Genomic DNA, 12500 nt, shown 5'->3' with positions numbered 1-12500 from the left:
CTACCTATAGAACCTCTATCATCGGGTACACTACCTATAGAACCCCTATCATCAGGTACAGTACCTATAACGTCTATCAACAGGTACACTACCTGTAGAACCTTATTAAAAAAACATGTTTATGTTACAGTAATGCAAACTTTGACAGTTCCCTCTCTGTCATATATACTTCTTCATGTTCTTCATGGTAACCCCCTTCCTCTCCTCTCCTCTCTCTCTCTCTGCCATACCCATGTTAACATGTAACCTCCCTCCCTCTCCTCTCCTCTCTCTCTCTCTCTGCCATACCCATGTTAACATGTAACCCCCTGCCTCTCCTCTCTCTCTCTCTCTGCCATACCCATGTTAACATGTAACCCCCTGCCTCTCCTCTCCACTCTCTCTCTCTGCCATACCCATGTTAACATGTAACCCCACTCCCTCTCCTCTCCACTCTCTCTCTGCCATACCCAGACCCTGCGCTCAGCGGGGAAGACATACATGGTGTTCTTCGTGGTAGTCATCTTCCTGGGCTCCTTCTACCTGGTCAACCTGATCCTGGCCGTGGTTGCCATGGCCTACGAGGAGCAGAACCAAGCGACCATCGCCGAGGCCTGGCAGAAGGAACGAGAGTTCCAGCTGGCCGTGGAGCGCCTCAAGAGGGAACAACAGGTTTGCTCCCTTTTTTTTATTGGAAAGAGACAGGAAAGTAAGGAGGAGAGGGTATGTTAGCAGGGCATGGGGTGGATTTGAACCCATGCCAATATGGGCATAATGTGTGCACTGTAGGCCGTGGTGCTAGACCACTGGACCACAACTTTCTTTTACCTTTATTTATACAGGGGAAAACACACAGACCAAGGCCTATTTTCCAGGTGAAAACCTGTCCACAATATATACAATTACAAAACAATACATACAAAACACAGTTAAATACAGAAATCAATACGTCCTATAAAACCACAATATATCAGGAGAAACAATCACATCCTTCACCAAAGAGGTCCTCAATTAACTGTTATGGTAGCACTAGCAAAAGAGTCAAGTGTGGCAGAACCCCAGAACAGACGGACACAAGAGGCAAACTAACAATAAAAGGATTTATTAAAATGATGGACAAAAGAATAAACCTACTCTAACGGGGCCTAAGTGGGGGGAATGTGTGGATGCCAGAGAACTGGATAATGTAAATGAGGTGTGAGTGGGACTGTACTCTATGTGTCTGGGTGTGAGTGTCTAGCGTGCAAAACTAGTGTGGTGTAGATATGTAGATGAGTGAAGTGTTGAAATATGTACGTGTACTAACCAGTCCAGAGCAGAGAGGGGGAATAGTCGGCAGGCAGGCAGACGGGGGGGTTAGGCAGGAGGAGTAGGCAGCAGGCAGGCAGGGGGTTAGGCAGGAGGAGTAGGCGGCAGGCAGGCAGGGGCATAGGCAGGAGGGGTGGTCGTTAGGCAGGCAGGGACATAGGCAGGAGACGTAGTCGATAGGCAGGCAGGGGGTCTAGGCAGGGGGAGGCAGGTTCCTTTGGGGAGCGAGGATCAACAAAGAAAACAACTAAGGTTAGCAAAATAACAAATAAACAAAACTCTGAAGTGAAACTACTTGAACGAGAATAGACAACAGGGAGAGCCAAACAACTAACCACATGGGTCAAAATAATCAAGCGTCGGAGGAAGGTTTCTGGGGCTTCTTATAGGGCTGCCTCCTCCTGAGTTGATAGCTGGACCCAGCTGTCTCCACTTGAGCCTGATGAGGCTCAACGAGCGCCAACGAGGCAGGAGGGGGCGGAGCCGATGAGGGATTCACAACAGTACCCCCCCCTTAGGGGAGGCACCTGACGACCGTCCTGGAGCGTCCGGGTGGGCCTGATAGAAATCCTCCAGGAGTGTGGGGTCGGCGAGGTAGGACGGGGGCACCCAGCTCCGGTCTTCGGGGCCGTAACCCACCCAGTCCACCAGATACTGGAACCCCCGTCCCCTACGGCAGACAGCCAGTAGGCGGTCAACCGTCCACACCTGGTCGCCATCCTTCAGGACCCGGGGAGGTGGGGGGGCTGGAACGGGGGGGGACAGGGGGCTAGTGGAAACAGGCTTGAGGAGGGACACGTGAAATACTGGGTGGACCTTGAGAGCAGGGGGAAGGTTTAATCGAACCGCTGCAGGGTTAATAATCCGGTCAATAGTGTAGGGCCCAACATAACGGGGATTTAGCTTACGGGAGGAGGTCTGGGCGGTCTGGAGGGGCAGGTCCCGGGCCAACAGCCAGACCTTCTGGCCGGGACGATAGGCCGGGGCTGGCACCCTCCGCCGGTCGGCACAGCGACGGGACCGCTCAGTGGCCCGCAGCAGAGCGGTCCGGGTGGTCCTCCAGATGCGCCGACACCGGCGGAGGTGGACCCTGGTGGACGGGACTGCCACCTCCAGCTCCTGTTGGGGAAAGAGAGGAGGTTGATAGCCCAAGGAGCATTCAAAAGGGGACATACCCGTGGCGGAGCTCTCCATGGTGTTGATGGCATACTCCACCCATGGTAGGTACTTGGCCCAGGAGGCGGGGTTGCTGGTGGTGACACAACGCAGGGCTGCCTCCAGGGCCTGGTTGGTCCGCTCGGCCTGTCCGTTGGACTGCGGATGGTATCCAGAGGTGAGGCTGACCGAGGCCCCAATTCCCTTACAGAAGGCCTGCCACACCTTGGAGATGAACTGGGGGCCCCGGTCGGACACAATGTTGTGGGGAATGCCGTGAAGCCTCACCACATGGAGCGTGAGGAGGTCAGCAGTCTCGGCCGCGGAGGGGAGCTTGGGAAGGGCGACAAAGTGGACAGCCTTAGAAAACCTGTCCACAATGGTTAGGATGGTGTCCTTACCCTTGGATAAGGGGAGCCCCGTAACGAAGTCTAAAGCGATGTGGGACCAAGGACGACCGGGGATAGGGAGGGGACATAGGAGGCCCGAAGGAGGACGATGGGAGGCCTTACTCCGGGAGCAGATGGTGCAGGCACCCACAAACTCCTTAACGTCCCCCCGGAGTGTGGGCCACCAAAAACGTCGGCTGATAAACTCCGCTGTCCGGTGGGAGCCAGGGTGGCAGGCAAAGTGACTAGAGTGCCCCCACTCTAGCACTTGCGGCCGGACAGTGGAGGGAACAAAAAGTCTGTGCCGGGGTCCGGTACCTGGGTCCGGCTCGGCACGCTGGGCCTGTCTGACCACCGACTCGATGGCCCAGGTGACGACACCTACCACCCGGGTAGGGGGGAGGATGGTGTCTTGGGTCACCGGCATATCCGGGGACTCCCCCGGGAACAGCCGGGAGAGGGCGTCCGCCCTGATGTTCTTTGACCCCGGGCGGTAGGTGAGGGTGAAGTCGAATCGGCTGAAGAACAGGGCCCAGCGTGCCTGTCTAGGGTTAAGCCTTTTTGCCGTCCTCATATAGGTCAAGTTCTTGTGGTCAGACCACACAAGGAACGGCAGCTTAGCCCCCTCCAGCCAGTGCCTCCACTCTCCGAGGGCAGCGTGGATGGCCAGCAACTCCTTGTTGCCCACATCGTAGTTCCTCTCGGCAGGGTCAAACCGGCGAGAGTAGTAGGCACACGGGTGGACCTTCTGGTCCTCCTCCGACCGCTGGGTGAGAACGGCCCCGACGCCCGTGTCTGAAGCGTCTACCTCCACGATGAACTGCCTGGCTGGATCCGGGTGGGCCAACACCGGCGCGGTCGTAAAGAGGCCCTTCAGGGTGGAGAAGGCCGCCTCAGCCTCCGGGGTCCAAGAGAACGGGCGAACAGTGGAGGTACAAGCAGTGAGAGGGGCCGCCACCTGGCTAAACCCCTTGATGAACCGCCGGGTAAACCCGGCGAACCCGAGGAAGCGCCGGAGTTGTGTTCGGTCGGTGGGTCGTGGCCACTCTGCCACCGCCTTAATCTTAGCCGGGTCGGCGCGCATTTGCCCTTCTTCCACGACGTTACCCAGGTACGTCACAGAGGAGGAGTGGAAGACGCATTTCTCCGCCTTGACGAAGAGACGATTCTCCAGGAGCCGTTGTAGGACCAGGCGCACGTGTTGGTGGTGTTCCTCCATGGTCGGGGAAAAGATCAGGATATCATCCAGGTAAACAACCACGAAAACATTTATCATGTCCCTCAGCACGTCATTGACCAGCTCCTGGAAGACTCCGGGGGCATTGGACAGGCCAAAGGGCATGACCAGGTACTCGAAGTGACCGAGGTGGGTGTTGAACCCGGTCTTCCACTCGTCCCCCTCCTTGACCCTAACCAGATGGTAGGCGTTGCGGAGGTCAAGTTTAGTGAACACCCGGGCGTGAGTGAGTGGCTCGAAAGTGGAACTCATAAGGGGGAGTGGGTATTTATTCTTAACAGTGATGGTGTTTAAACTACGAAAATCTATACAGGGCCTCAGGCCACCATCCTTCTGGTGGTCGAATTACACCCGAGGCTAGGGACTCGGCTATATAATTGCGCATTGCCTCCTTCTCCGGGACCGAGAGGTTGTAGAGACGACCCTTGGGAAGGGCTGCCCCGGGAAGGAGGTTGATGGGACAATCATACGGCCGGTGAGGAGGAAGTGAAAGGGCGCGGTCCTTACTAAACACCATGGCCAGGTCAAGATACGTAGAGGGGACACCAGTGAGGTCCGGGGGAGAGACTAAGGGCCTGGGACCGCTGGACGGAGAGAGGGCGGAGCGTAGGCAGTTGGCATGACAGGGGATGCTCCAGCCCAAAATCCGTCCAGTGGTCCAGGAGATGTGGGGATCGTGTCTCTCCAACCACGGCCTACCTAATACTAGGGGTGCAGTGGGGGCGTGGAGGACAAGAAAACGTGCCGTCTCGACGTGATTACCGGACATGGTGAGGGTGAGGGATTCAGTGCTATGCGTGATCCTACCTAAGGGCCTCCCATCGATGGCTTGGGGGAACAAGGCATGGTCGAGGGGAATGAGCGGGATGCCGGCCTGACGAGCGAGGGTGATGTCCATCAAGCATTCGTCGGCCCCGGAGTCAATGAGGGCGCCGGCAGAAATGGACTCCTCACCCCAGGAGAGGGTGGCTGGGAACAGCCGGTTGTGGTTCTTGATGGGTTGGGGGATCGAGGCACGGCTCACCAAAAACCCCTCCTTTAGCGAGCCGGGTCTTTTGGCCGCGCCGGGCAGGTTCGGAGGACGTGTCCGGGTCTTCCGCAATACAGGCACAGCCCGCCCCGCATTCTCTGCTCTCTCTCTTCCTGAGAGAGGCGGGACCGGCCGACCTGCATGGGCTCCTCCGCTGACTCAGAGGTGGACGGGGCTGGGGAGAGCATGGGAACCCGAGGGGGCAGGGCCGAGTGGGCGGCCGCAAAACGGGGGAGAGAGGACGTGCGGCTGGGGACCGAGTGAGGGGGCCCCACGGCGCGTTGGCTGCGCTCCTGGCGGCGCTCCCGCAGGCGCTCCCGCAGGCGCTCATCCATTTGTAGGGACAAGGTGACCAGTTCTTGAAGGGAGCCTGGGCGGTCCCGGACGATAAGGTCCTTCACCGCCTCACTCAGACCCCGCCGGTAGGCGCAAAGGAGCGCTATGTCTCCCCACCCGCTGTCGGCAGCGAGGATCCGGAACTCTAGGGTGTAGTCCGCGACGGTCCTGGAGCCTTGCCGGAGTTCCAGCATCCTGGAGGCGGCGTCCGCGCCGTCAGAGGGGTGGTCAAACAAAAAGGAAAACTCCCGGCGGAACGCCTCGTAGTCCTGGGCAAGATGTGGGTCTCTGCCCACCACGGCTATGGCCCAGTCTAGAGCCTTGTCCACCAGGAGGGACATAACGAAGGCTACTTTAGCCTCTTCTGACCCATACTTGGACGGTTGGAAAGCAAAAAAAAGTTCACACTGGGTCAGGAACCCTCTGCCCAGATCAAAGTTCCCTCCAAAGGGTCGAGGGGTAACCAGGTTGGGCTCGGGTTGGGCGGGAGCTCGCCCTGGGGGGGCTGGAACCCCCGGTGAATCAGCAGGGGGAGCAGGGACTGCAGCTCCTCCAGGGAGCGTGTTCAGCCTCAGCTGGATGGAAGCCACCGCAGAGGCAAGAGTGCCCATCTGGACAGCAAGGGAGGCGAGAGCAGCTGAGGCGGAGGTGGACGACTTCTGGAGCTCAGCGATGTTACCCTGAACGGAGGGGAAAGCCTTACTCAACTCCGCCTGGAGGGACGCGAGCTCGGCCGCGTGGGCGGAAACAAGCTCGTCAACTGAATGGGATACTGGGTTGGGCTTAACTGCGGGCGTCTGCCCCGAGGTGCTGCCTTGACTCATTTTGGCTTGATTATTCTGTTATGGTAGCACTAGCAAAAGAGTCAAGTGTGGCAGAACCCCAGAACAGACGGACACAAGAGGCAAACTAACAATAAAAGGATTTATTAAAATGATGGACAAAAGAATAAACCTACTCTAACGGGGCCTAAGTGGGGGGAATGTGTGGATGCCAGAGAACTGGATAATGTAAATGAGGTGTGAGTGGGACTGTACTCTATGTGTCTGGGTGTGAGTGTCTAGCGTGCAAAACTAGTGTGGTGTAGATATGTAGATGAGTGAAGTGTTGAAATATGTACGTGTACTAACCAGTCCAGAGCAGAGAGGGGGAATAGTCGGCAGGCAGGCAGACGGGGGGGTTAGGCAGGAGGAGTAGGCGGCAGGCAGGCAGGGGGTTAGGCAGGAGGAGTAGGCGGCAGGCAGGCAGGGGCATAGGCAGGAGGGGTGGTCGTTAGGCAGGCAGGGACATAGGCAGGAGACGTAGTCGATAGGCAGGCAGGGGGTCTAGGCAGGGGGAGGCAGGTTCCTTTGGGGAGCGAGGATCAACAAAGAAAACAACTAAGGTTAGCAAAATAACAAACAAACAAAACTCTGAAGTGAAACTACTTGAACGAGAATAGACAACAGGGAGAGCCAAACAACTAACCACATGGGTCAAAATAATCAAGCGTCGGAGGAAGGTTTCTGGGGCTTCTTATAGGGCTGCCTCCTCCTGAGTTGATAGCTGGACCCAGCTGTCTCCACTTGAGCCTGATGAGGCTCAACGAGCGCCAACGAGGCAGGAGGGGGCGGAGCCGATGAGGGATTCACAACATTAACACCCTAAACTGCAACTGTATTCAGCATATCAGAATTTCCTGAAGCATGTTAGTGTTCTTTCAAAGAAGATCAGGGGCCTCATTTATAGAAAGTAGTTTGGATCAAATTTGATCTTACCCGTGTCGTACGTAGAAAACCACGTCAAAGTAGTGATTTATAAAATGTCAACGTGAGTCAATTTGACAGTGGAAGCGACTATAGACTTGACGTAGTACGCACATTACCTACTGGTTATGCGGAGTTATTACAGGCATGTGAGCCGCACTCACAGCCGAGAAAATGAGTTATGTTATGAGTGTGTTATAGATGATACTTCTTCTAAACAACATATTGAAGTGCTAACTTCAAGATACCATATTGTGTTGATTTAAGCCATGGTGCTTAAATCATATATACATATACTGTATATGTAAGAACATAACTCCAGCTATGCCTCTCAGGCTGCCCAGAAGACTCAGGACACGGAGTCGATGATGTCGCCAGAGCTGTCCCCCTTGACCCTGCTAGACGACAAGGACCCACAGACGCAGGGCAAGAGGCGGAGCCTGGGGGGCGTAGCCGAGGAGACCGACAACGACACAGATGAGAGGATGTTAAAGGTGGATATAGACAGTGGCAAGGTAAGATACTATAGCTACAGTGGACAGGGGCAGGGTAAGATACTATAGCTACAGTGGACGGGGGCAGGGTAAGATACTATAGCTACAGTGGACAGGGGCAAGGTAAGATACTAAAGCTACAGCGGACAGGGGCAGGGTAAGATACTATAGCTACAGTGGACACAGCCAGGGTAAAAACATATCATTATAATAGTTTTATTGACCAGTTGTGTGTGTGTTAAACATCACCTCTTTACCTGTCCACCCCAGGTTCTACACCCCCTCCTCTCCCGCACCCTCTCGTCACGCACCAGGAGGGGAAGCCAGGTCAGCATCTTCAACTTCCGCCTGCGGAACCGAGACTCGGAGGGCGAGTTCGCCGACGACGAGTTCAGCGTCCACGGGGACGTGGAGTGTCACAGCCGCGCGGGGTCGCTGGTCCTGCCGCGGTCCATACGCAGAACCAGCACCTACAGCACGGCCAGCCGAGGCTCCCAGGGCATCTACCCCAGCCTCAACATCAACGGGAAGATCTTCGTGGCGGTGGACCAGAACGGACTCTCCCCTCAGGGGCTCCTGACCTGCACTATGGAGAAGGTCAAGGAGGAGAGCGTGAGTACTGGCATGTTGGTGCCTCTATCCCCCCCTCCCTCTGGCCTTCATATGGACAGACCCGGAGCCTAACAGCCCCACTGACAGGACTGGCATGTCGGTGCCTCTATCCCCCCCTCCCTCTGGCCTTCATATGGACAGACCCGGAGCCTAACAGCCCCACTGACAGGACGAGAGCATCTCTGACACAGAGACAGACTGTGTGTGTGCATGTGTGTGCGCGTGTGTGTGAGTGTGTGTGTGTGTGTGTGTGTGTTTGTGTGTGTGTGTGTGCATGCGTGCGGGTGTGCTGGTGAGCGTGTGTGCATGTCTTTGTGTGTGTGTGTGTGTGTGTGTGTGAATGTTTGTGTGTGTGCTTGCGTGCGTGTGAGTGTGTGTGTGTGTGTGTGTGTGTGTGTGTGTGTGTGTGTGTGTGTGCGTGTCCATGTGCATGTGCAGGTGTGTGTGTGTGTGCGCGTGTCTTTGTGTGTGTGTGCGAGTGTGTGTATGTGTGTGTGTGTGTGTGCGTGTGTGTGTGTGTGTGTGTGTGTGTGTGTGTGCGCCAGAGTCCTCAGGGTGCTTACACTTTCACACCAGAGCTGTTGTTTTCCATATACATGATTCATTCTGCCCATGGCCGCTTTCGCAAGAACGGAGAAGCATAAACACATCATATCTTCTTCATACACACTGAATCACACTCCTCTCAGGTTAATGTACACTGTACATGTAATGTTGCATCCCACAATCCTTTGCTTCTCTGGGTAGGGGGCAATATCGAAACTAAAGAATTCAGATCAGATTCAGCCTCAACATTCCAATATTTCCGATTTCCAGTTTTCAATCATGTTTTTGGATGATCTGTATAATGCCTTTTTTTTGTCATTTTTTTTTGTGATACATTTTTTATTATTATTTCAGGGAGTAATACATGTAATGATATGACTATCAGACCTCTGACTATGTCTATCAGACCTCTTGAAACGTCAGCTTTGCCTTGATAGGTAGTGTATATGTTCCAGATGGGAATGAGAGAAAGAGGGGTGGGAGTGGGAGTGGAAGTTGGGGGGGGGGCATAGACACCTAGTTGTCTTGGAAGTGCAACCATGGAAACGCACAGTAGCAACAGATGCTAAAATAGTGGTGGGCTGGCGTGTCTCCTTTCACAGAAGACAAAGGACACACACACGCACGCACACACGCACGCACGCACGCACACGCACGCACGCACACACACAGACACACACACAGGTGGGTGGAGTGGTCAGGATGTGCGTCACACAAGAGTACCTGGGACTACAGACACCTTATGTAACCACACATTCATGTCTGTCACACACACACACACACCTGTGTTTGGCTCCTAGTACTGTTCAAGGTAAATGTGCATTAAATGTGCGAGACCTGGGTCACTGTCACTTTTAAAGGGTGCTAATTCATCCGAGAATTAGCAGAAAGGTAACTGTCCGTCTGGGAGAGGGAGGGAGGGAGAGAGGGAGAGAGAGAGAGAGAATACCGCTATGTTACGGTCAGACAGAGAACCCAAGCGCAGACACAGAGACAGATGTAAAGTAAAGAACCCCAATGGGGTGTATTGGGAATAGGCAGATAGGATGGTCGATAGGCAAGCGGGGGGTCAGGCAGGAGAAGTAGTCGGTAGGCAGGGGTCTAGGCAGGGGGTCTAGTCGGCAGACAGGCAGGGGTCTAGGCAGGGGGAGTAGTCGGCAGGCAGGCGGGGGTCTAGGCCGGTAGGGCAGTCAGACAGGGGAGTAGGTAGGAGGACTGGTGGGGCAGGCAGGCAGGGGGGCATGTAGGACAGGCAGGCAGGGGGGGAGGTAGGGCAGGGGGGCAGGTAGCGGGACTGGTAGGGCAGGAGGGCAGGTAGGGCAGGCAGGGGGACGGGTAACAGGACTGGTAGGGCAGGCAGGCAGGAGGACTGGTAGGGCAGGAGGGCAGGCAGGGGGACGGGTAACAGGACTGGTAGGGTAGGCAGGCAGGAGGGCAGGCAGGGCAGGCAGGCAACAGGAGTCAGGCTGAAAGGACTGCAGGTACAGGGAACAAGGGTACTAAGCAGACTGACGGAACAGAATACTAGTAATGCTGGAAGCGTGACTAACAGTGGAACTGAAGCTACGATCCGGCAGAGTAGTGAAGGCTGGACCGGGTCTTTATGGAGGGCTAACGAGTTGAGATGTAGAACAGCTGAGCCTGACTCCCGCACACCTGACAACACTCCTGCTGATTAGGGGGAAAGAGGGAGAAGGAGAGAGAGGCTGTGTTCGGAATGGTATACTAGCATACTGCCTACTAGCATACTCAATGAGTATATACTGCATACTGCCTACTAAATTCATAATAAGTATGCGAAAACCAGCCGACCATTTACACAGTACGCATACTGCCTCCCAGAATGCATTTCGCCGGGAGCGGCGAATTTAAACCTCCATTTTAAACCTCCATTAGCTAAAAGATGTAATTTTGGCTTTACAAGTGTTAACATGTCATTTTATGAAGTTTTAATATGTTTTCAGGCGAGAAAGTAACCACATATATTCCCAAAATGTGTCCAGTTTACCAAAATAACCCGTTTATATGTCTGATCTGACGATTTTTTGCGTCTTCTGTTCGCTAGCTGCGTTCGTAAATTCGCCCTGGAAATCTGATCAGCACTCATGGAATGCCTCTTGTCCAATCAAATTACCTGGTCCCTTTAGGACGTTGCACCCAGTGTGCGCTCTCTTAGCGATTTTACGAACGCACCCTACGTTGCTTACCTTCACTTACGGAGTTCGACAGAAATATTGTAACATAATTACAACACGTTGTAAAATGATTTGGGGGGGGGGGCAATATCTTTAGCTAGCTCAAGTAACTAGCTTACTATATTGTTGTCTTAACAGTTGGTAAAATAACATGATTAAAATAAATATATATGAGCAATAACATATCGTGGGCGAGCACTACAACCAACTTGTCCGTCTGAAGCTACAATACTGGGATCATTCGTGATTGGGCTATCCGCTTGTTAAGTCTGACGTCAAAAGTGACGTTTAGCCATTTCCGAGTCCAAACCAGAAATTCCCCGCACCAGAGTACCAGTGAACTACAGCGGTAGAATGACAGTTTAATCGTTTTTTAGACTGGGATCTATTCATACAACAAGGGACACAGCACTTTCCCGTTTTCTCCATATTGTCAGGGTATTTGAGCCTCGGAAAAGCGCTAAATAAATATAATTTATTATTATTATTATTTCAGCATTTCGAAGACAGCGCCTCAGCCAACGTTGGACCCGGAAACACGTCACGACTTAACAAGCGGATAAGCAGTCAAATACTAGGTGAACATGTGTGTAAGACACAAATAAACTTGGATTTCATGCATTTCAAGTGGCATATTTGTAATCATGATTTTCACTATACTGGGAAATAACATGGTGAAATGCATTCTTAGAGAAGGCTACTCTAAGAATGCATTTCACCATGTTATTTCCCAGTATAGTGAAAATACCACCGCTCATCCGTGATCAGACTTAGCTGGGGTGCTGCAGCCGAAGAGTATCAAATAGAGTGCAAAAAAGCAGCATCTGCACACTCAAATCTGTGCAAAAAACTATGTTTATTGCAAGCTTTCGGTCCCCAGGCTATCGGACAATGTAAACAACAGCTGTATGACGGGTTTGTATGACGCAGTTTGACGAGGCTGAAAGCGCACAGGGTTGCCAGATGGGATTGACAATTTACGGCCTAAACTTTCTATAACCTCAAAATCAAGTAGCCCATTCGGCGGTAACCCACCCCATCTGGCAACCCTGGACGCAACCCTGCAACCCTGGACGCGAAATGCATTTTGGGGATCTAGTATGCCAAAAGTGTCCATCGTAACAGACTTCAATTTTCCCGGAAGTATTGCTCGCATACTAAATTTCTCGCATACTCAAATCTTGCATACTGTACAGTGTGAACGCACTACATACTCAAAATCTACGTCATATCTAGTATGAGTAGTATGCTAGTATGCTATTCCGAACACAGCCAGAGAGAGAGGCACTGCCCACTACCTCGAGGTAGAGGGCGTGACACGCTATTAGACAACAAGTCCAATCACTGTTAGACCACTTTCTGGAAAAAAACCTTTGAATGCAACAGTGAAGGTGTATACATGGCAGTAGAAAGCCTTAATAATGTTGACCTCTCAGCCTCCTTATCAAATCTAAAGGCCTCAAATAGAAAACCT

General features: G+C 53.3%; 2 protein-coding genes across 2 annotated transcripts in view; both read left to right on the top strand.

The window, feature by feature from the left end:
* The window catches only part of LOC308168843 (sodium channel protein type 5 subunit alpha-like), a gene marked incomplete at both ends in the record, with an annotated part of 39383 nt that extends 31130 nt beyond the window's left edge, over nucleotides 1-8253 (top strand). Inside the window, 4 exons of the mRNA XM_080543487.1 lie at nucleotides 454-651; nucleotides 7515-7694; nucleotides 7944-8122; nucleotides 8244-8253. Coding sequence (XP_080399613.1) covers nucleotides 454-651; nucleotides 7515-7694; nucleotides 7944-8122; nucleotides 8244-8253 — 567 coding nt within the window. The remainder of the gene's footprint in view (nucleotides 1-453; nucleotides 652-7514; nucleotides 7695-7943; nucleotides 8123-8243) is intronic.
* Nucleotides 7950-12500, top strand: part of scn5lab (sodium channel, voltage gated, type V-like, alpha b) — a gene marked incomplete at its 3' end in the record, with an annotated part of 53636 nt that continues 49085 nt past the window's right edge. Inside the window, exon 1 of the mRNA XM_080543420.1 lies at nucleotides 7950-8285. Within this exon, the coding sequence (XP_080399546.1) occupies nucleotides 8262-8285 (24 nt within the window). The 5' untranslated portion in view covers nucleotides 7950-8261. The remainder of the gene's footprint in view (nucleotides 8286-12500) is intronic.

This window comes from Nansenia antarctica, assembly GCF_963989245.1.
Source record: "Nansenia antarctica genome assembly, chromosome: 12".
NCBI classification, from domain to species: domain Eukaryota; kingdom Metazoa; phylum Chordata; class Actinopteri; order Argentiniformes; family Microstomatidae; genus Nansenia; species Nansenia antarctica.
Note: the sequence above shows the minus strand (reverse complement) of the source record. Positions and strands in the feature narration are given on the sequence as shown.